Genomic DNA, 23,078 nt, shown 5'->3' with positions numbered 1-23,078 from the left:
GCATGTCTCCAGTGATTTCTAAGTCCTTGCAACACTTTCCCGATAGTATTAGGGTTGTACGTACTCTCAAAATTGACTCTAACATTTTCAAACTCATTCTGTTGCGAGCTTTCGTCTTTACTGCAGTTACATGGGAAAAAATTCTCTCCAAGACGGCATTACTCACAGGTGTGGTCAAGCACTGCAGAGCATAGTTAGCAAGTTCTTCATATGGCTTATGATTTTCCACTTCGTACTTCTTTATAAAGGACCAAAACTGGACTGGGTCATCTGGAAGGCCGCATTTAAATACATCGACCCAAGGATGGTACAGAATTTTGCGATATTGCTCTTCACAAATTTCTAGCTTATCTTCCAGTAAGTGAAAGAAAGGCAAGTCTTTGAATGCAGGCCTGTTTAGGTGAGTGAGGATTGTACATGGTGACAATTTGCACAGACCATCAAAAAGGCTTCTTTTTTTCAGGCAGACGCAATTTCACTTGATCTACCAGTTCTATTAACATGCTCTGACAACGCTTCTGCACAGCTAAGACACGCTCATGTTCTGCACTTCCCTGACTTAGCAGTCGCCTGCACTCCACCATAAACTTGACCCCAAAGTCAACCTTTTCAAGTGGTAGTAACTGTCCTTCAGCATTATAGATTCGTTGCCTCAGAGATTTGAAATGTGTGTCTAGCTCATTAAGAAGCCTCGATGCAGTGGCATTAGTTGACTGAAAGAGTGAGTTCACTCTCTCAAACTCAGTGACAATGGGAGAAGAGAATACAAAATAAAGATAATTGCACTCATCACGTAACATATCCCACAGAATGCGAGCTTTGTATCGTACATCATGTGAACCTTCCACACTGGCACAGTCAAAGTAAGTTTTCAACTCCAGCCAGTTTACAAGTATGTTATAAATCACCTTACCTCTCACAAGCCATCTGGTTGTAGAGAAGCTAAGGAATGGAAGGGGGTGTGCCGTCTCTTTCTTCTCCAGTGTTCATCGTCTCAAACAAAACCTTATAGTTCTCGCGTCTCAGGGTGCTTTTTCTGAACCATTTAGGGATTTCAAGGAGCATGAACCCTAAGGATGATGGAAGTGTATCAAAACCTTTTTGTACGCAGAGAGCTAAGCTGTGACATGAGCATCCCATTTTCACACAGTTTGGAGACGCTTGCTTAATCCGAGACTAGAGATAATTGTTTTCTCCAGTCATGTTGCTCGCACCATCACTGGAGTACCCAGTACAATTTTCCAAAGCAATACTATTTTTGTCAAGTAATGCCTTGGTAGCATTGAATAAAGCCTCACCACTGGTGTTACAAACAGACACAAGACCTAGGAAGGCGGTTACCACATCACCAGCAGCATTATCATAATACCTAACACAAACACACAGGTGCTTTTCACTCGATACATCAGTGGACTCATCAACCATCAAACAGTACTTTTTAGCTTCATTAACCCTTTTCCGTAGGTCTTCCTCAAGGGATGGGGAGATTATGTTTCTTATCAGCATTGAACATTTTGTGCGATGCAACAGCATGTTTTCTAGTTTACTTCCTGCATTGTTGTTCTTTATTACTTCACTGAGGTGATCTATAGTTGCTACCGAACTGTGACAACAAACAACCACTGCAAGCTGCAGCTCAGCTTTCTTAAGTGAATCAGTGGGTGTCTGAATCCTGGAAGGACCATCTCTCTCAAATAAATTTGTTCTTACTGAACTGACTGCTCCAACACGCACTTTATGTTCTTTAGTGTCAGCATGCAATTTAATGGTAGTTTTCCTGGACTGCAGAATTTTCTGACACATTTTACAAAATGCTGATTCTGTTCCACTTTTCGTCTTTGTTAACCATGGGAAGTCCTTCTCCCATGCATCCTGGTACTTTCTCCCAGAATCGTACTGTCCTTTCCACTTAGACATCGTGGCGAGTTCAGAAGCGTGCGAGCAACAGAATGTACTGAGTGACTACTGATGGGCTTGAGAGTTGCAAGTCGCAAGAGTCCGAAAATACCAGAACCGTACGCGTATTGTAACGTGTATCGAAGGCTTGGGTTTCGTTGTTTGTCGAGAATAATATTTTATTACAAAATACTAACCAAAATTGCATCACTCGGTTTCTTGACTGCCAAATCTAGAAATTTTCAATGCCAAAATGCCAAATTGTCGTTTTTCATTGCCAAACACGTTTTACTGCCAAAAATTGTTAAATTTGGCAGTGAAAAATGCCAGTTGGCAACCCTGATGTGAAGCTCGCAGGCGCACAAAATGGTGGAAACAAAGAGAGGGGGTGTGGCCGCACAGCGGAACAACACCAACCCGCGCTTGGGCCAGAGGCTATACATATAATATTATTAAATAAAGGGGAAATAATGCGCTGGCCCTCACAATATATATATATATATATATATATATATATATATATATATATATATATATATATATATATATATATATATATATATTGTTACGAATGTGTGTGTATGTGCATATGTGTGTTTGCGCGGGCTGGCTTTGTGAGTGTTGGCGCGCGGCGCGGGGAGAGAGTATGCAAGAGAGCACGTGCGAAGCAAGACTGGGAGACGCACACTCGTTATTAATAAGACGTGCTGCCTGCTGTTGTGGTCTGTTGTGCCCGCCCCTGGGAACGCCTGTGAGTGTCTGAGTGCCCTGTGATGTACTGTGAACTGAGGACTCGGTAAAGGACGTGAGTAAACTGGTGTTTCTCTGTCCGGCGGTGCCCGCCATTACCCCCCCATTGTGCGTCTCGTGCTGATGTGCTCCTGTGTGCTCTGGACCCTGACAACGAAGCTGACGCAGCCAGTCAAAGCGGACAACCACTGGTGAGAAGGTAACAGTGGTGTCAGGAGTGAGGATTTAGTGTCCTGTGTTTTACCGTGCGTGTGGTTGCTTGTGAATGGTTAGCGTGATGGAGCATGCTGAGGCTAATGGCGGTGGTGGTGAGGCTGAGCCGGGTGAGATGAAGCCCGACCAGCTCGAGTTGATAACGTCTATGCTGGCGTCTATGAGGGCAGAACAGTCAGAACAGGCAGGGCAACAGTCAGAACAGGCACGGCGGCAGTCAGAACAGGCACAGCGGCAGGCGGAACACACACAGCAGTTGATGGAGGTGTTGCAGTCTAGCCTGGGCTCCTTGAGGGCGAAGGCGCAGATTTACACCGATCGTTCCTGCGAAAGTGTGCGAGATGAACTGGAGCAGAATCTGCAGGCAGTGAAGGGTGACTAGCAGACGGTGAAGGTCGAGCTGGAGAAGGACCTGCAGGCGCTGCGGGATGAGGTGAGAGACATAAGGAGTGAGGTAGTGCGCCAACCGGATATGGCGGGGTGCCCGTGGCCCGACGAGGGGTGTTTCATTAGCCCTGGGAGTGTCGCTTCTGTCCCTCCTGATGCCGTGGGCGGGGACTGTGGCCTTGTTGGAGCAGCGGGCCCGTGGAAGGCTCCTAGGGGCCCGCCAGCGGCCTCGCGGCCTTTGGGAAACGCGGGTTTGTTGGCGTCAAGTTTCCCGCCATCTTCCCTTGCTTCCCCGTCCGGCATGGCGGGCGCGCTGTCTTTGTCACCTCTACCTTCACCGCCTCGCTCGCCTTTCCCCCGCTTCAAGTCTCGCAAGCCTGCCGAGTACGACGGTAAGGTAGCCTGGGAGTCCTATGCTGCCCAGTTTGATCTGCACGGGGCTGGGACCAGGCTGAGAAGGCCTTGCGGCTGGCCACAGCTCTCAGGGGTCCAGCTATCGAGGTGTTTGGCCACCTCCCGCCAACGCAGCGTGCCTCCTTCCCTGACATTGCTGAGGCACTGCGTCGTCGCTTCGGGCACCGCCACCAGGCTGAGGAGTATCGTGGCCAGCTGAAGAAGAGGACGAGGCAGAGGGGCGAGACGCTGTCCCAGCTGGCCCACGACGTAGAGGCACTGGTGAGAAGGGCGTACCCAACGGCCGGTGAAGAAATGGTCACCGTGTTGGCGCGTGATGCTTTCCTGGATGCCTTGGTGGACCACCAGCTGCAGATATATGTGAGGCAGGCACACCCAGCTGACGTGCAAGTGGCTTTGGCTCGTGCAATGGAGTTTGAGGCCTTCATGCAGACCGCGAGCTCCCTGTCTACCTTCGCTCGGCCCCGCAGTGACGTCTGAGGACACAAGGCTCAAGTGAAGAGGAGGCCAGTGTCACGTGCGGCGAGCCCGGGAGCGTTCGGCGGGCGGTGCTGGCGGTGCGGTGAGAAGGGGCACGTGAGGGCCCGGTGCCCGAGGGAGCGAAGGGCGCGCTCTCGACCGGCCTGATCGTGTCGCCTTTCAGCCCTGCTGCGAGGACTGCGGCTCCAGCGCTTGTCCCAGCCCGAAGGAGGTAGTGTCAGCGGGAAACGACTACAGGCTGAAGGCAGGGGCCGCCTCTCAGCCGGACAAAACTACAGTGCCCCGGCTTGTGTGAAGTGTCACTACACCGTTGGCAGCGCGCAGGTGAGAGGCGCCGTGGACGGGAGGCCGTGTCGCATGACTGTGGACAGCGGCGCAGATCACACGCTGGTGCGGCCAGGGCTGGTGGAGGCTGAGTGGTTGCCAGACTCGCCTCAACAGCTGTGTGGAGTAACGGGGGACTGCATGTCGCTGCAGGGTCCGGTGAATGCTCGTGTGCGTGTAGGTGGCGTGGAGGAAGACATGCCGGTCTTCGTCGCTGACCTGGACGAGGAGTGTTTACTGGGATACGACTACCTGACGAGGATGGACGCCTGTGTTGACTTCAGGCAGAAGAGAATGACGGTACGTGGCCATGACGTGCCTTTCCTTCGTGAAGTCAGGCGTGCCGAGGTAGTTACCACGAAGCGACTGAGGCTGCCCCACGCACCGAGGCCCGCGTTCAGTGCCGTTTAACACGTGTGATGAAGGAGGCCGAGGTCTGGTGGAGCCTGTGGTGACCTGCGGCTGGCTGACGGTGTGGCACTTGGAAGGAGCCTCGTAGGAGCGGGGGAGGAGTTAGTCACTGTGTTACTGGCTAACTTCTCTGACAAGGCTCGTAATATACCCGCCGTCACGCCGGTTGGGGCATGTGAAGAGGTGCAGCGGACTGAGGCGCGGCGGCAGGGAGAGCGGCCGCGTGTGGCGGGCCCACTGCCGGGCTTCCTGGAGGACCTGGCACAGCGGAGGGTCACCCACCTGACTGAGGCGCAGACGGAGCGGATGCGTGACACCCTTAGTCGCCATGCCGATGTGTTCAGTCAGGGCGACTTGGATCTGGGCCGCACGTCGCTTGTCAAGCACACCATCAACACCGGGACGAGTGCGCCCATCAAGTGCCCGCCTCTTCGTGTTGCACCGGCCCGCCGTGAAGAGATGCAGCACACAATCAATGACCTGGAGGCGCAGGGGGTGATAGAACGGTCAGACAGTCCGTGATCGTCAGCTGTAGTCCTGGTGAAGAAGGATAGCTCACTGCGCTTCTGTGTGGACTACCAAGCGCTGAATGACGTGACTGTGAAGGATTCTTACCCCCTGCCGAGGATTGACGACACGCTGGACGCTCTGGTGGGGACCCGCTGGTTCTCCACCCTGGATCTGAAGGCGGGCTATCACCAGGTGGAGATAGCGGATGAGGACAAGCTAAAAACAGCCTTCTCGTTCGGGCAAGGGCTGTGGCAGTTCAACGTCATACCCTTCGGCCTCTGCAATGCCCCTGGCTGTTTTGAGCGCCTCATGGAACGGGTGCTGGACGGACTGCAGTGGAAGACGGCCCTTGTATACCTGGACGACGTCATCGTGTTCAGGGGCACCTTCGTGCAGGAGCTGACGCGGCTGGAGGAGGTTCTGCAGCGCCTGAGGAAGGCTAATCTCAAGCTCAGCCCGAAGAAGTGCTTCCTGTTCCAGCTTGAGGTGCCATTCCTGGGGCACGTGGTGAGCCAGGAGAGCGTGCGCACGGACCCGTAGAAGATGGCGGCAGTGGCAGACTGGCCGGTCCCTCCCAGTGTGGCTGAGGTGTGGAGTTACCTGGGCCTGTGCACCTATTACCGCCGCTTCGTGCCTGACTTCGCCACAGTGGCTGCCCCTCTGCACCGCCTCACTAGAAAAGGGGCACACTTCCAGTGGGACGAGGCATGTCAGGCCGCGTTCGAGGGCCTGAAGAAGGCGCCGGTGCTGCCTTACCCTGACCCGAAGTTGCCGTACCTGTTGGACACCGATGCCAGTGCTGAAGGCGTCGGAGCGGTCCTGTCTCAGGTGAGGGACGGGAAGGAGCATGTGGTGGCGTATTACAGCGCCAAGTTTAGCAAGCCCGAACGCAACTACTGTGTAACCCGAAAAGAGCTGCTAGCAGTAGTGAAGGCGCTGGAACGCTTCCACCCCTACCTCTACGGCGCTGAGTTCACTGTCCGCACCGATCACGCCGCTCTGCAGTGGTTGAAGTCGCTGAAGGTGCCGGAGGGACAGCGCGGTGGCTGGGCCGGTTGGAGCAGTTCAACTACCGCGTCGTGCACCGGCCTGGGCGTGTGCATGGCAACGCTGACGCCTTGAGCCGATGCCTGTGTGAGGCAGGTTGCTCACACTGCTTTGCTAAGGAGCCAGACGCCCTTCGTCCACGCCCGCGTGAGGCCGACTCACCTGGCGCCCCTTCAGACCTCACATGCCGTCGCTTGCGGGTGCCTGCAGGTGCCGCTGAGTGCGATGAGCGGTGGCGGGCAGCGCAGCGCATGGACCCTGATCTCGCACTCATTGTTCGCTGGCTGGAGGCTGGTGATGAACGGCCTGGCTGGATAGAAGTGGCGGCGGAGAGCCCTGCCACTAAGTGCTTGGCTGACCAGTGGGAGGCGTTGCGAGTGGACGAGCGGGGAGTGTTAGTGAAGCGCTGGGAAGCGGCTGGGGGTGTGGGGAGCGATGCGTGGCTACTGGCTAGTGGTGCCGGTGGTGCCCCGTGCCTTACGTGCTGAGGTGTTGAAAGAGCTGCATGGGGGAGTGACGAGCTGTCATGTGGGTGAGCGGCGCACGTTACACCGTCTCCGCCAACGCTGCTACTGGGTGGGCATGCTAAGTGACGTGCGTAAGTGGTGCAGGGCGTGTGACGTGTGTAGTGCTAAGAAGGGGCCTGCCCGCAGAAAAAAAAAAAATATATATATATATATATATATATATATATATATATATATATATATATATATATATATATATATATATATATATATATATATATATATATATATATATATATATATATATATATATATATATATATATATATATATATATATATATATATATATATATATATATATATATATATATATATATATATATATATATATATATATATATTTTTTTTTTTTACGTAGGGAAGAGGGCCAGCCAAGGGCAAAAAAAAGAAAATTAGAAAAAAGCCCACTTGAACGCTGTCTTTCTAAAGAGTACAAAAAGTGCCAAAACCGTCAGCCAGAATTAGGGGAGCAAATGCCTCGATACCTCCCTCTTAAAAGAAGACAAGTTGTAGGAATTCGGAAATACAGATGCAGGGAGGGAGTTCCAGAGTTTACCAGTGAAAGGGATGAATGATTGAGCGTACTGGTTAACTCTTGCATTAGGGATGAGAGGAAGAAGAAAGCCTTGTGCAGCGTGGCCGCAGGAGGAGGGGAGGCATGCAGTTAGCAAGATCAGTAGAACAGTTAGCATGAAAATAGCGATAAAATATAGAAAGGGATGCAACATTTCGATGGTGAAAAAGAGACTGAAGACAGTTAGTCAGAGGAGGGGAGTTGATGAGACGAAGAGCTTTCGATTCCACCCTATCAAGCAAAGCTGTGTGACTGGAACCCCCCCAAACATATATATATATATATATATATATATATATATATATATATATATATATATATATATATATATATATATATATATATATATGGTCAAGTATTTATGGACTTTCTGTATCGTGAATAGCACAGAAATCATTGTCTTATGTTTAAGGTACATGTCATGAAATGTTTTATTCTCTGAAGTAGAGATGTACCGATACCAAATTTTTGGCCGATTCCGATACCAATACCGATACCACCTAATTGGGCCGATACCGATACTACTACTTATAGTGATTACTGCACTGGACACGAGGATGAGTTGGTGGACGGCGAGCGTTATCAGATGGGAGGCTTTGTTTTGGGGGATGCTGTAAGTCCTTCTGAGAACGTTTGTGAAATAGGACCAATTCTAGAAGGTTTTTGAAGCCATTTGCAAAAGTAAATTACTCAGTAATTGGAATTAATATCTTCTCAGTCTTCTGATTCTTGTCAGTTATTTTAAATTCTTACTTCTTACTCCTTCAGCGACCATTTGGTCTTGTGCATTTTCATTATTAATTTTATTGACGATATTTTGGCGATCAAAAATATTTTTAAAATTATTAAAATTGTAAAACAGACACAAAATATTAGCAAAAGAAATTCATTTTGTTGTGTATGTTTCTCTTTAATTAAATCTGACATCCTTTGATATTAATTCATTACACATTAGTAGAACAATTCAGAATAATGAGCTTTCACCTAATCTTTTCAATTAAATAAAAAACAGTTTAGTTTCTTCTAAATTTCTAGTGTATAGCTATGATCTTAAATAATTAATATGCAACAAATTATACACAATGCACACGATTACAAAACAGAATCGTCACTTTCTTAGTTATGGAATTTTTACATCCTTAGGTTAACACAAGTAACTCAAAAAATAAACTTGCATTAAAATTAATATACATATATAATTCGAGCTTCCACCTATTCCAGTATGATATCTTGGAAAAGGCTAGCACTAGCACTGTTAATTAGAAATCAAATAAGAATATGCTGTTATTTACAATAATGCAAAATATCTAACTATATATATATATATATATATATATATATATATATATATATATATATATATATATATATATATATATATATATATATAAATCATTTTGTTGGATTCTCAATATCTGAAGTTTGACATTCTTAGATTATAGTTCAAAAACATAAGCTTTTCACCTGTGTGAACTTTGTGTGGATAGAGGAGCAGCGTCTGACTGAGAGACAGTGAGAATGCGTGGTGACTCATGACCGACGTCCGACCGTGTGACAGGATGCCGGAGTTCAGCCTATACGCGTTTCATACACGTCCAATTTAGAGGTTGTGGCTTATTACCACAGAAAACAGTATTCTATGACATACGGTTATCACCACGGAAACTTAGTACGCCGTATTATATTAATTTGATACCATCAATATTTTATATTGAATATGTCACTAAGTAGTAAATTCCTTTTAGGTATCGGAAGTATCGGCATAAAATAAGCCGATACCGATACCGATACCCAAAATATGAGCCGATACCGCCGATTCCGATACCGATACCGATGCATCCCTCCACACTAGCTCTCTCTCTCTCTCTCTCTCTCTCTCTCTCTGAAGATGAGTGGTAAACAGTTGAATAAAAAGAATAAAGTAAGAAGAAGAGTGAAGATAAATGAAATGTAAAAAAAAAAAATGTAAGAAACTTAATTAAAATATTTTCTTCTGTTGGTCTGTATAACTGAATTGAGGTTATTTTCATCCCCCTCACTCATTCTATTCGGTTTTGTTTGCTTCCTAAATCCTCCTTCATCTCAAGTCATGATCTCATCTTCTTAGATGACGAGGGAAACTGTCACTGCTTTCAGACTTTCAGTGCCGTAGCAAAGAGTCTGCTTGAGAGCATCACTCGGCAGAGCTGTCACTAGCTTTCAAACGGATCACCAAAACACAAGGTAAACATTTCCTGTTTACTGTGCGCTGTGATTCTTAATGAAGTATTTGGCGATATCAGTTTCATTGGTTGTAGAATGTACGCCACCTATTGAGTTACAGTAGGACATTCATTTTTTCATCACAGTACCAAATACATGGAAAAGTGAAGAAGGCAAGAAACGTCGGTAAATTTTTACAATAACATGAACAGCCACCTTCGAGATTAAATATCTTTTTTCTGGTAGATTTTGACCTGTTTTGAGTGAATATGCACTTCGTTTCCGTCGCAAATCCGTAGATTTTTTTTCTGTGGTACATTTTTACCGGTTATCAATGAATATACATTAACCTAACCCTACCTAACTTAACTTAACTTAAACCTAAACTTACCTAAACCTAACCTAACCTTAACCTAAACCTAACCTTACCTAACCTAACCTAACACTAACCTTACCTAACCTAACCTAACACTACACCTAAAACACGATGACATCTTCCTAAGACTGATTCAGATATTTCAAATTGAACTGCTTCTCTCACCACATGTTGAAATACGACACTATGACTGGCTGAATTAATTCTAGTTTTTTTTATTGGCTACTGGTTTCATGTTGAAACAAAAGACCCAATCACCGTCATAATATATTGTGCTTGCACAGATAATGCAACAAACGCACACACCAAAACAGCATTCCTCAGTGCCCGCCTGTCCATGGTACGTGGTGGTGCATCACCTTCCACCAATGACACAGCAGTGAGTTTAATCTTGAAAAAAGTTAATAAATAACAATTTGAGACAGGTATGTATGGGTTCAAATTGATCAGAAGAACAAGGTCTTTAAGATGAGAAGGGTAACAAAAGAAAACTTGCTGTTCATGTTCACGATCATTTCACAGTATCTGTTCATACACTTCCTATTCACATTTATTTAACTGGTACTCAAATGGGGAAGGGTGGTTTAATGTTGAATCCTTGGCCCTGTGTGAGGAGAGGATAAGGACCAATAGAAAAGAGAAGAAACAGCAATTGATATGCGTAATGGTTGCTAGCGACTGATCTGTTTATCTATGTTATTTATTTACTTTTATTTATTTGATGTCATGACTTCATATTGACTAGTATGTAATATTTATTTTGATAAGTTTTATTGTTAAGGAGAAATGCACCTGTGCATATTGTAATATTAATCTTAATGTATATGAACCAAAAGGGTGAGCATTTAATATTTTACAATTTTGTGTTTATGTGTAAAACTTCGTGGTATTAAGAGAGGTCTGTATCTCTGCCACATGGTTGAATTTTGTTTGGCCATTTAATTGAAAGATGCTTAAATGACAAGTTCACCCTTTTGCCTTTACATGCCTCATATAACACTTCCACAATCTTGATATGTGCATAATCATTCATAGCTGATATTTCAGTGAGATGCTGTAGAAGACATTACATATGAACTGTTCTTTCATAGAGAAATATTCCTTTACAGAGTACCTGACCTATTTGCATTAAGATTGGAAGGTAAAGATGCTGTTTTATTCATTGTACCTATCCATTTTCCCAATAATTTTTCACCCTAATAGTAAATGAATGAATTTTGTCAATTAATGTTACATAAATAAAACTTCAGTTTCATACAATACCAAGCCAGCAATCCCACACACAGTGGCCAGACAAAGCACCACACACTCATACACACATCAGTTACACTCATATCCCCATTGGCCACTGGTGGGAAGGTATAGTCTTGTGGACAGCTGTAGAAGTAATAATAGTGATAATAATAATGCAATGTTAAGAGATTGTGTGTAATGTTTAGTACTTGGTGAAGTATAGTTAAAGTTCTCAAAAAGAAAGCTATTAATCCATGTATATTTGATGTTTTTATAGACTCACAATATCCATCATGCAATCTCAGTAAGTTTCTGACTAAACTTTTCTTTGTTTATATCTCCTGAAACTAGTGATGGCAATGCCTGTGAATGTTCCACATGTTGGGGAAAATTTAGAAGCTGCCCTCAAAAGTCAAATTGTTCCTGACCAGGAGTTTTTGCTTCAAGGTAAGTGGTAAATATATACTACAGGTTGAACCTCCCAAATCCGGCAACCACCGGACCTTAAGGGTGGTTCACACGAGCAGTGTTTCCCCATGTTCCAGGAGCAATTGCTTCCACACCACTGGTTTTGCGCCACTATTTTTAAAATTTGTGCTCCCGGCAGCCTGTTCTCGAGATCCCAAGCTAGGTGGTGTTTTGCTCCGGAGTTCCCATGTTGCCTAGACCTTCCTCTGCCCTTCTCACATAAGAAAACACAGTACAGGCTTAACGAAGTTTCACAAAATGAAATTTCGCTACAATGAAGGTTTCCTTTTACTACCATCTGCTCGTTTAACAAACACCAAACTCGCTTTAACGAAATTTTATCCAGGTAATTTTTTCCAAGTTTGAAAGCCCTGCCATATCATGCAAGCCGACAGGGTTTTGAATACACCAGCGCCTCTCGTGGACAAAACGCACTCCACTCACTCCCCCAGTTCAAAACAATAACAGCATCAGCAACAGCTCATCTTCTCTTGCTCTACATGCCACCAGAACACCCTGCAGTGTCACCTAGCGTTGCTAAGAAGACCAGGAAGTCTCTTACTCTCAAAGTGAAGCTGGATATTATTCACGGACACGAGAGGCGAGAAAACAAACAGCATTGCTTCCCACCATGGCTTGACTCCATCTACTGTCTACCATTTTCAAGTCAGCAGACTCTATTAAGAAGGCTGGTGAGATCATATCTTCATTGCAAGCTAAAAGAACCACCTGAACTCGTGACTCTGTAATGGATAAAATGGAAAGCCTTGTGGAAATGTGGTACATAAGTTTTGTATGCGGTAGAATGATGTGCCCTTTGTTTACATTCCACAGGTTGTCAGCTAGCGTATTTCCTGCTGTACTCTCCCTCCCTTCATAAATTTAAGATCATAAACATTATAAAGTTACTTATATACATACATTAGTGTACATTATAATGACTTAGTCTTAAATTAAACTGCTTAAATGTTTAACTTCATAATTTTTACTTTCATTAAACCTTTCACTGTACTATGATGCACTCTCACTTTGTTTATGCTCAATGGAAGTTCAGTCAGGGGTCAAACTTGTTATAATTGGTTCACTTAACGAAATTTTGCTTAACGAAGGTTTTTTTAGGAACATAACCTCTTCGTTAAGTGGGGGTTGCCTGTATAATCATGTCTTGTGACTTGATGTGGTCAAGACCTGCATTTGTCTTGCTATGTGAGATGGTAGAAAGCCAATTGATGCCTCTGGGACCCGAAAAATGCCGATTATCCCAAACAGAAGATGTGATTGAAGTTGTTTGCCGATATAGCCCAGGACATCAAGACTCGCTATCCAATAATGGACAGTTTGACTGGAGGTAAGGTCTCTTCCACAATGTTTCTTTAATTTATATGATAGAAAGAGGTGTGTAGGTAGTAGAAGCAAAGACAAATATTAGTGTTACCAAAAAATGTATTGGCTCAGAGGTTCCTTGTGCTAGCTAAACCTAATCTAATCAAACCCCAAGGCTGTGACAAATATTAGTGTTACCAAAAAAGTATATTGGCTCAGGGGTTCCCAATTTTTTCCATGCCCACACCCCTAGAAACTTTAGCAATATATTATCCCACCCTTCACAAAAATAATGTCTCATATGAAGATAAAAAAGAAGGCCATTAATCCTAAATTTCATCATCAAATATAAGCTGAATTTATTTTTAATTCACTGTTAATATTAATTGTAAAATACAGTAAATTTCTTCAGTATTTTGAGTAAAATTCCATGATGTATAGTTTGAATGAGATGAGTAATTTTTATGTTTCTTGGATATGATTTGGGAATTTCCCTGATCTACCCATATCAAACCTAACTTTAGTGATTTGCATCCTTTCTTCATCCTTTAATGAATATGAAACTTTTCTTTTAAGTGCAATAATCAACCCACACCTAACATACATAGCAATGGTATCATTAAACAACAAATTTCTTGTTACAGATCAAGCTCGTGCAAAGTAAAAAAAAAACAAAGGCATAGTTCACAAGAGAACTAAAGAAAATAAAGAAAGCTCTGAGCGGATCGGCAGGGAAAACACCTTCAAAGTGGGAGTTTTTTGACTGCCTAGTCTTCCTGTCTACAAGCAGTGAGGAATTCTTGTCTGAGGCAAGCTGGTTGGAACCACCACACCACATGGTAAATTGTGTATTTTTGTCTTTTTTTTACTGTGGTTGATAAAGATATTAGAATAAACTTTTCTCCAACTTATATATTGCCATAATAGTGATAAGAAAAGTATGGAGTACAGCTCCTATCATATCTGAACATTTATTTCACAGTATGCTGTTTGGAACACATTATTAAATCTAAATTTATTTAAATCAAAATAATGGAAATAATAGTGGTACAATCAATATAACAATAACCAGAATAATGGAATAGCAATAACAGGGATGATAAATCATTATGATTAGATTATCTCCCATATATATACATATATATGGAGAGAGAGAGAGAGAGAGGCTTGTGGATAAGCAGGTAGGCAGACAATAATTTTAAGGTGATATTTGATGGTTGAACAGGCAACACCACACTCATGGGAATTCCAGAATCTACCACTCCTAGAACGGATTTCATAGATGGAACAGACTATAGGGCAGGCTTAATCAGTATTTCCTTTCTGTTATCAGCATCATCTATAGTATTTCATTAACATATGTATTCAAGTCATTTACCTTCCTCTCAAAAATACTACTTACAGATGGACATTTTTTCTGTTCACATGATATCAGTACTGTAAATGAACAGCCTTCCATCTCTGTGGCAGAAGAAGGTGTCCTCGTAGATGACTTCGGGGATATCACTCTTCACACAGATGGTAATACAGCTGCTGTCAGTGACAGTGCTAGTAACAATGATGGAGGTTTTGAGACTCCATCACCTGCGCTGGCAAGCTCGGCATCAAGCATTTCAGTGCAAGAATCCCCTAGATGACAAGTTATCACCATGTACAAAGAGAAACAGAAGAGCAAAGGCTTATGATAAAGCCCTTGAATTTGCAATGAGAATGACGACCTAGCCACCACCACCACCACCACCCCGCACATTCTCCAATAATATTTGCTATGTCATCGATGACCTTATTAGTGGCCTCCCTTTTTTTATTCAACATGATGTTGGAATGGAGGTCATGAATAGTGTAATTGAGGTCATCAGAAAAGCCAAAATAGATAATAATTTGTAGGATGTCTCTAAATAATTAGATTTAATAAAAAGTGTTTCTAGAATTAAATCTTTTATTTCTGTAACTTGTGTTCTCATATACATACATACAACACGCACTTATACACATACGCAACAAACACACAGCCTAATGTAGGAAGCACATCCTATTTTGCCAGGGTACACTACCTTCATTATTAAAAAAGTCTAAATGTATCCCTGACTTCCTGGGCCTCCCGTGTATGGCCTCTGGCTAGCAATGGCAGCCTTTCAAGTGCCTCAGGAGGATGCTGGTGCCACTGATTTTGATGGAAGTTAAGATTATGCACATCCTCCCTGTCTACCATGTCCGGCGGCAGATACAACTGCTTGGAGCTAACTCATAGGTAGTTATGCAATGTGACAGCAGTAAGTGCAATGTCCTTAGTTATGGTAGGAGATGCTCTGATCGGTGATCTAAATACTTGAAAACGTGAAACCATAATTCCAAAAGCATTTTCTGATGTTCTACAGGCTCATGAAAGGCAATAATTGAATATTCTATTTTCATCAGTTAACTGTCTTCCTGGATAAGGTTTCATTAAGTTAGATTTAAGAGGAAAAGCTTCATCTCTTACCAGAACATAAGGACATTGTTTGTCAGAAAAGGGAAGGGTGTTACTCGAGGGTATGTTAAGGACATTGTCTTACATTTCTAAAGCCCTTTTCAGAGAACACCTGTCCCAAACTCTTCCATCACTTGCCCTGCCACAAGCTCCAGCATCTACATAAATAAATTTGTAGTCAGCATCCACCAGAGCTAAAAGTATCATGCTGAAATGACCTTTATAATCATAGAACTGAGACCCTGTATTAGATGTTTTTTTAATAAGTATTCTTTTACCATCCAGGGCCCGCCCCTAAGCACATTGGGAACTGCCATTGTGAGTAATAATTGCTAGCAATTTGCTGCCATTCTTCTGTGGTGCTGGGCATCTTCACATATGTTGGTTTTAAAACTTGGTAAATCGCCTGACACATCTCTGGGATGATCCTGCAGACCAGGTTGCGACTTACTCGAAACTGGTAAGCCAGGGATTTCTGCATCTCACCTGACAAAGATAATAGCGATCCATAAATTAACAAACTCAGGAAAATACTTTCGTCACAACCAACAATTTAATAAAACTTCATCTGTGCTAACAAAACTTAACCTAACCAAACTCTAATGAGATGAAAATATTAAATCCAACACCAAAAATGTATTTGGGTATTTAGCCAAGGGGTTCCAAAACTTTTCACGTCAAAATAAATTCAGAAAGAATGTCTTATGAGTTTATGTGGCAAAAATGTGTGGTAATATCCTTTTGTTAAAGGCACAAATGTCTTTGGGACAAGTTTTTCTTTTGTATAACTAGTATGTCAGAATAAGACAAACCTAATAAAATATAAATCAATATTTTATGAATGGCTAATAAACCCAGACTATCCTAGCATTAATAGTTATTAGTTTCAGCAAAGTGTATCCACACAATCTTAACCCTTAAGTTTACTACCTTCATCCCTAAACTAATCAATATCACTGGTACATTTTCTGTTAAGTTTAGCTCCAAGATATTTGCTCTTGAAATCTCACACTAATAAACATTTATTTAGGTACTTGTGTATTTATCTATTTTATGACATCTGAACTGGCTCAAAATTTTATAATAAGAATGGCATTCTCACCTGTTGCAAGGTATCTTAAAGTGAGCATGAACTGCTCCCAGCACTGACAGGCTGCCTCATGTTGGATGTTGGTGCCCTGTTTTTCAATGAGAGGCATCACAAGTTGTAGCACATGCTGATATTGGGTGCGGTCGAAGCGAATCCACTCCCAAAGTAAATCTAGGTCCTCCAAACTGAGCTCCCTCACCAGCCTGAAGTAGACGCTCTCCTGACGCCTTCTTGAGAGCCAGGGGCGCGTCCAGACACTGGGTGGTTCATCCCGCTCCCTCAAGAGACAGATAGTTAACAGTAGGTAGCCACACTACTGCTGAGTGAGGTCTCTCATTCCTTAATTTCTGAAGTGTTGTGTGTAAGTCGCCATGGCCGTGTGTTGGTAAACATTGGTAAGTTCGATACCGGCCGCTAGGTGCACTGCCGCTCTTAGCAGCAAATTCCCAAACCATGTGAGCGGAGATCCAGCAAGGAGGGAAACAGTTTCCTCGGCAAGGGAAACAAAGGATCCCAGAACTTGGGGAAACATTGCTCGTGTGAACCCGCTTTAGACTTGCCGGATTATGGAAAATTCTGAACTATAGGTGGTCCCCAAAACACTCTCTATATATATATTTACCCTGCATTATACAAGTCTAGCTGTAACATTGTTTTGATATATGATAGTTGTACATGAAAATATACATGCAGAAGTATATAGAAAAACACGTAAATTAAGTTCAGCATGGAAAATTTTTGCCTGTGCCATTATCATCTCACTGGACACAGGGACGTTACCAGAGCGCCGAAACTTAAACCACTGTATGAGAGCATTGTCTAAATCACTGCTTTTAGCCTCCTTAAGTGTTCTACAAACCTCCATGTTCTTGCTCTCACACTCACTGTAAAACTTGAGAAGTTGATTCTTCTGCTTTTTTATATCATAGACAGTTCATGAGCCAATGTTATACTGTTGGCATAGGCTCCACACTGAAACACCTTTATCTAGCTTCTTCAATAGGTCCACTTTCTGTTGCACTGATATTGTCATATGTTTGCGCTTTTTCTTTGGTTCACACAACACTATCACTTCCTGGTCGCTTGGAAGCCATGTTTAGGGGCAAATATTACAGAAAAAAATGTTTATGAACCTAGGGGGGGTGGTGCTTGCAATGAGCGGCAGCGTGGTACTGATCCAAATTTGACCCAGAATGCCCGAGCTCCAAAACATAATACAGCTCCGCCGCGTCCTAGCGGTGGTCCGGCAAATTACTTCGGCCAATTAAAAAATTCCGGCAAACAAAAATTTTGCCGGATGAAAGAATACCAGATTAAGGAGGTTCAACCTGTATCAAATTACCAACTTTCATGTATTTCTATTAATGTATATCTGCCCTCTCCAGTGTTGTAAAAAGTATCCAGCTATATCAAGTAAGAGTATTGTTACAATGGCAAACTTTTCACAGAGTACCCAAAACATAATAGCATGAATAAAAGTGAAAAGTATTTTATCTCTGAATACTCAAGAATACTTTTTTAGAATTCTGTTGCAATAATAATTGCTTGTATCATATATTTTTCCCTTCATTGTACATGTCTGCATACATCAATACTGTTCACTTTGTAGTGACTTTAGGAAAGGGAAGAAATAAAGCTCTTTTAACAATACTTCATATTCAGAACAGTGAACCAAGGCTCTTTTCAAATATCAGAACCTCAAATGTACAATAGTTGTGAACAGTCACATTTCCATGGTAAATCCTTGAATAAAGCTTCTTGAAACTGATATACTATCAGTGGCTGTGTATTATGTATTTGTGTTGCTTTGAATAGGTAACTGAAGAAATACGTAAATTCCAGATAATAGCGATGAATCAACAAATGATTGTTCTCAAATTGTTTCTGCAGGTTCAGTGCTTGACACATCCCTTGTGGTAGTAATTGATCGCCTCCGAGGACTGTGTGACAATGCCGATATTCCTCCAGAAACTTTTCATGATCATGAAGTGGTTTTTGTCCTTAAGGATTTCAGTGGTAAGACTTAGTACTGCTTTCATTAACCCATGTCAATCCTTCATTCAATACAAAGATACTTAATGCCTATCAGTTTTTTTTACTCAAGTTAGAGATTGTTTGCTAATTTGTTATAGTGTAAGAACATAATTATTGTTTGCTCAGTGTAGCCTCTATTGAAGTACATCAATATAGGAGTGATTTTTAATCATCAGTTAATTTGCTACCTATATAGCACACCATAGAGTAAGAAAAAAGCAAGAAACAAAATTAGTAAAAGAAAGAGAGAGTAAATTTAAAGATCTTTCCAGCCATGTCAACTCCTGGTCCAGCATCACAAGGAGTGATGCTGAGGGTTCGTCGTGCCATGGACTATCCTGATCTTCCTTATCAGCTCCGATATGTGGGCTTCCCTGAACTAGGCAAGTGTTCCATCTACATCTGTTTGAGAAAATGTTGCATATGAGTAAATTACATTATACTACCTAAGCTTGGTGTGTAAACCAAAGACCAAAAAACACTTGATTTAGGTGCTTCTTGAATCAATTGTGAAAAAGAAGTATTGCAACATATCTTGCATATATTAATTGATGCTGTTAATATAACTAAACATAAGATGCATATAAAACTAAGATATACTCTTTCTGATTTCTAGGAAATTATCCAGCACTGTTACGAAATTGCTTGGACATTCCTGTCAGCAATAATGTGTGTGAATTCTTGACAGAATTAGGAGCAAAGGTAGAGATTTTGCAATTTAATTGATATGAAGTTTGCTTATTTTATTACATTTTTTTAGATTTTATTTTATTTATTATATATATATATATATATATATATATATATATATATATATATATATATATATATATATATATATATATATATATTTTTTTTTTTTTTTTTATGAATAAGTGACACCTAGTACCATATATTAGTGCATATTGAGAATAACAATAACTTTGTAAGGTGCCTTGTGTACAATACTTATTTGTTTTGATATTAAAGTTGTGAATAGTGTAATTCCTTTAAAGTTCTCAAGTTTTACTATTATTTCTTTTCTTCCAGCTTGATCATGAGTTTATTGCAAAAGGATTCATAATGAAAAAGGGCAGAATAAAAGTGACTGTCTTTAAAATGTATAAGGTAAGATGTATTACAAATTATTTATAATTGATTTCTTAAGTGATTTGACACAAATCACTTCAGATGTAATGTAGTGTATTGATTATCTTACATCTATAGAAATGGACAAATTTGTCTACCCTTTGTCTTTAGTTTCTTCCATATAATTTTAGTACACTGATGTTACATACACATGCATACAGCTTAATGTTTATGAGTGTTATAACAGTACAGTTGCTTGTTTGTGGTATTGGACTGTACATTTGGGATGATTTTGATATTGATATGGATATTTTTAATTTCTGATTGTTTGACAGCATATTTTTCATAATTTCTCTTGTGTTAATGAAAATTTCTCATGAAACATCCAAAGAAAAGCACATTTTTCAGACACAAGACAGTTAATTATGACATTGAATCTCTGTCAATTTGGGTAGCAATGTTGATCTATATAGAGACATTGCCCCAAGTTTGAGAGGCTTAACAAATAATCAGACAGTTTTTAGCAGAGGTGGGCACATTACTGGATATCGGGTAGTCCTCAAAACACAGATAGTTCGTACCTATACTTCCATGCCTAAAATTTTTTCCCTCAGTCCGGTACTGCACCTCCACACCTCCGGTACCGCTCCCGAAAAATTTAGTCTACAACTTAAAAAATAAAACAAAATACAAGTCAATAATAATACATCAGAGCTTCATTTATATATATATATATATATATATATATATATATATATATATATATATATATATATATATATATATATATATATATATATATATATATATATATATATATATATATATATATATATATATATATATATATATATATATATATATATATATATAAATATATATAATGAAATGGGGATTATGTATGCTTGCAATCATTGTAATGTATGTATGGTTAGCAGTAACTGGAAGTCATTGTAACATTATCATTATTATTATTATTATTATTATTATCATCATCATCATCATCATCATCATCATCATCATCATCATCATCATCATCATCATCATCATTATTATTATTATTATTATTATTATTATCATCATCAGAGAGAGAGAGAGAGAGAGGAGCATGCTTAGACCTGAATGAGTGACGTCACTCAAATGGCGGGAAAATATGCCTGGTAGCACAGACTGCCAAAAACGGTGGAAAGTAATACTACGGAGTGCGGACTGTCTTCTTTATTTATTTTTATTTTTCCTTGTAAATCTCAGGTGCGGAAGTACAGATTCAAAATTTCACTTTTCTGCACCTGTCTCAGGTGCGGAGGTACGGACTTAAAATTTCATCTTTCCCCACATGTCTCAGGTGCGGAGGTACGGACTTAAAATGTCGCCTTTCCGTACCTGTTACTTCCGCACTTTTAAAAATTTTCCACATCAGACCTCCACACCTCATTTGGTGATCCGAAGGTACGGAGGAGCAGAGGTGCGGACCGAGGTACAGAAGTGCCCAGCTCTGGTTTTTAGCAATGAAAGTAAATGTAGAATAAAGATGGGTAAGAAATTCAAAACTTTGATAAATGCTAAGCTTAAACTGAAGTAATTATGGTAAGTTGAGGAATGACAGATGGCAATGGAAGGATGCCCGAAAAAAGCAAAATAGAAAAGGGAGGAAATGATTACAGTCGTTGGAAATTTGAGGAATGGAAGGCTGGAACGGATAGAATTAACAGAACTAGAATATTAAAGTAAAAAAAAAAAAAAAATATATATATATATATATATATATATATATATATATATATATATATATAAAATTGAGTGGATGTAATGCATAATAATGAGAATGGAAAGGTATAGAGACTGAAAGAATCTATCATTATTCCAGTGAGCAGGCTGAAAATCAGAACCAATGAATGTGTGAATTGTAGTGGTAGAATATGGTTAATATTTTGCAAAATCAGATTTTTCATCAATTAGACATTAAGAATAATGATTATAATAATATCTTGGTAGAAAATCTTGAATTATACATAGATGTGTTTATTCATTTCAGATGGGCACTGGTATGGCTAAAGACAACCTTGAGCAGATGACTATGTCTCATATGGTGGAATTGAGTGTTTTGACGACAAAGACAGACATGTCTGTCGCTGAAGATCTCCGTACATTGGCTGACCAACTGAAGCCTCTTGTCCAGCTTGAAAGGATTGATTATCGTCGCCTTGGACCATGATTGAATATTAGACAGTATTGAAGCAACACATTTTTTTAAATGAATTTCATGCTAAGCAGTATTTTTTTGTTTTATTGTGCATTACTTTTTACAACTTCATGTGCTCCAATACTGCTGCAGGAGAATATTCAAAGAGAGGAATTCATGACTTTTCTCAGTCCCAGAAATACCTTACTGGCATTCTTAACATGATGGGACTTTGGCTGTACGGTCCCTGGTAAAACTAGACTGACATTTGTGATGAAGTATGGTGATGGTTTGAATGCAGTGAGATTCTATGAACGTGTGGCTTAGTTTAATTGATGTTATCTTTTGTAAGTGAGTGTACCTTGTATTTTGTAATAAATTTTTTTTTTTAAATTTACAGTAGATTAAAGCTTGTCAGTACACTGGTTTACAGGCTTAGATAATAAGCAAGAGGTTCAAAATATGAATAATAAGTAAATTGAAGTTGACTTTGTTTCATTATATTGTAGTTCCTTTTAATTTAGAAAAGAAAAAACAAAGAGTGTGATCTTGACATGTGGAATAAACAGGAAACCAACAGTTTTACTCTGCTGCATATGTGTGATCCTGCAGGAGTATAAGGTCACTACTGTGAGCACAACCAACCATTCTGCATGTGTGTTTGTGTGTGTGGGAAAAATTAGTGAACTTGTTTGTGCGGAGTTGTAAGAGATGAAACAGTCTATATTTCACCACAAAGATAAAGAAATGATGTCTGAAATATACTGAAATAAACAAACTAATTCAATTACACAAGCTGTGTGTTTGTCACATTTCTTCCTTTCCACATGAAACATCACAAAAGGATTGTCTGTACCGTACTGTACCTAGTCTACAAGGTAATGATTACCTACGTGGAATACAACTAGGTAATGTAGGGTGGGGGACTCCAGATAACACAAGCTATATTGAGCAGAAGAAATTTGAAGATAGAATTGAGGATGACATGATGAAAATAGTTATCGAGACCAGTCCAGTAGTTGACGTGGGATTGAAAGCCTTTGTATGGGCTCTCTCTTTTGTGTATGTTTCTTGTTCTTATTTGTGTTCTTTTATTC

General features: G+C 41.1%; 1 protein-coding gene and 1 long non-coding RNA gene across 5 annotated transcripts; both read left to right on the top strand.

The window, feature by feature from the left end:
• Nucleotides 1-9,626: 9,626 nt before the first annotated feature.
• LOC123517129 (mediator of RNA polymerase II transcription subunit 18-like) lies at nt 9,627-22,469 on the top strand. Of its 4 annotated transcripts, none has more exons than XM_045277059.1 (9): nt 9,633-9,758; nt 10,398-10,492; nt 11,223-11,254; nt 11,698-11,793; nt 18,588-18,713; nt 19,004-19,114; nt 19,348-19,433; nt 19,761-19,838; nt 21,835-22,469. In XM_045277059.1, the coding sequence occupies exons 2-9, from the start codon at nt 10,401-10,403 to the stop codon at nt 22,012-22,014; spliced, it is 801 nt and encodes a 266-aa protein (XP_045132994.1). In that variant the 5' UTR covers nt 9,633-9,758; nt 10,398-10,400; the 3' UTR covers nt 22,015-22,469. The 4 variants fall into 4 exon arrangements, with proteins under 4 accessions (XP_045132995.1, XP_045132994.1, XP_045132996.1 ...); XM_045277061.1 differs by having other exon boundaries at nt 9,718-9,758; nt 10,398-10,453; XM_045277060.1 differs by lacking the exon at nt 10,398-10,492 and having other exon boundaries at nt 9,627-9,758.
• Nucleotides 12,859-17,682, top strand: LOC123517131. The gene is made up of 3 exons (XR_006678401.1): nt 12,859-13,162; nt 13,782-13,976; nt 14,608-17,682. It is a non-coding gene; the product is annotated as an uncharacterized LOC123517131 (long non-coding RNA).
• Nucleotides 22,470-23,078: the final 609 nt, after the last annotated feature.

This window comes from Portunus trituberculatus, chromosome 41, assembly GCF_017591435.1.
Source record: "Portunus trituberculatus isolate SZX2019 chromosome 41, ASM1759143v1, whole genome shotgun sequence".
NCBI lineage: Eukaryota > Metazoa > Arthropoda > Malacostraca > Decapoda > Portunidae > Portunus > Portunus trituberculatus.
This window is presented reverse-complemented; position numbering and strand designations above follow the sequence as displayed.

What these genes read in the sequence shown, in the direction of transcription:
- LOC123517129 (XM_045277059.1), top strand. Translation starts at nt 10,401, where the DNA reads ATGCAACAAACGCACACACCAAAACAGCATTCCTCAGTGCCCGCCTGT. An exon ending in CTTCCACCAATGACACAGCA is followed by an intron (nt 10,493 to 11,222) that starts GTGAGTTTAATC and finishes ATTCCTTTACAG; the next exon opens with AGTACCTGACCTATTTGCAT. An exon ending in CCAGGAGTTTTTGCTTCAAG is followed by an intron (nt 11,794 to 18,587) that starts GTAAGTGGTAAA and finishes TTGTTTCTGCAG; the next exon opens with GTTCAGTGCTTGACACATCC.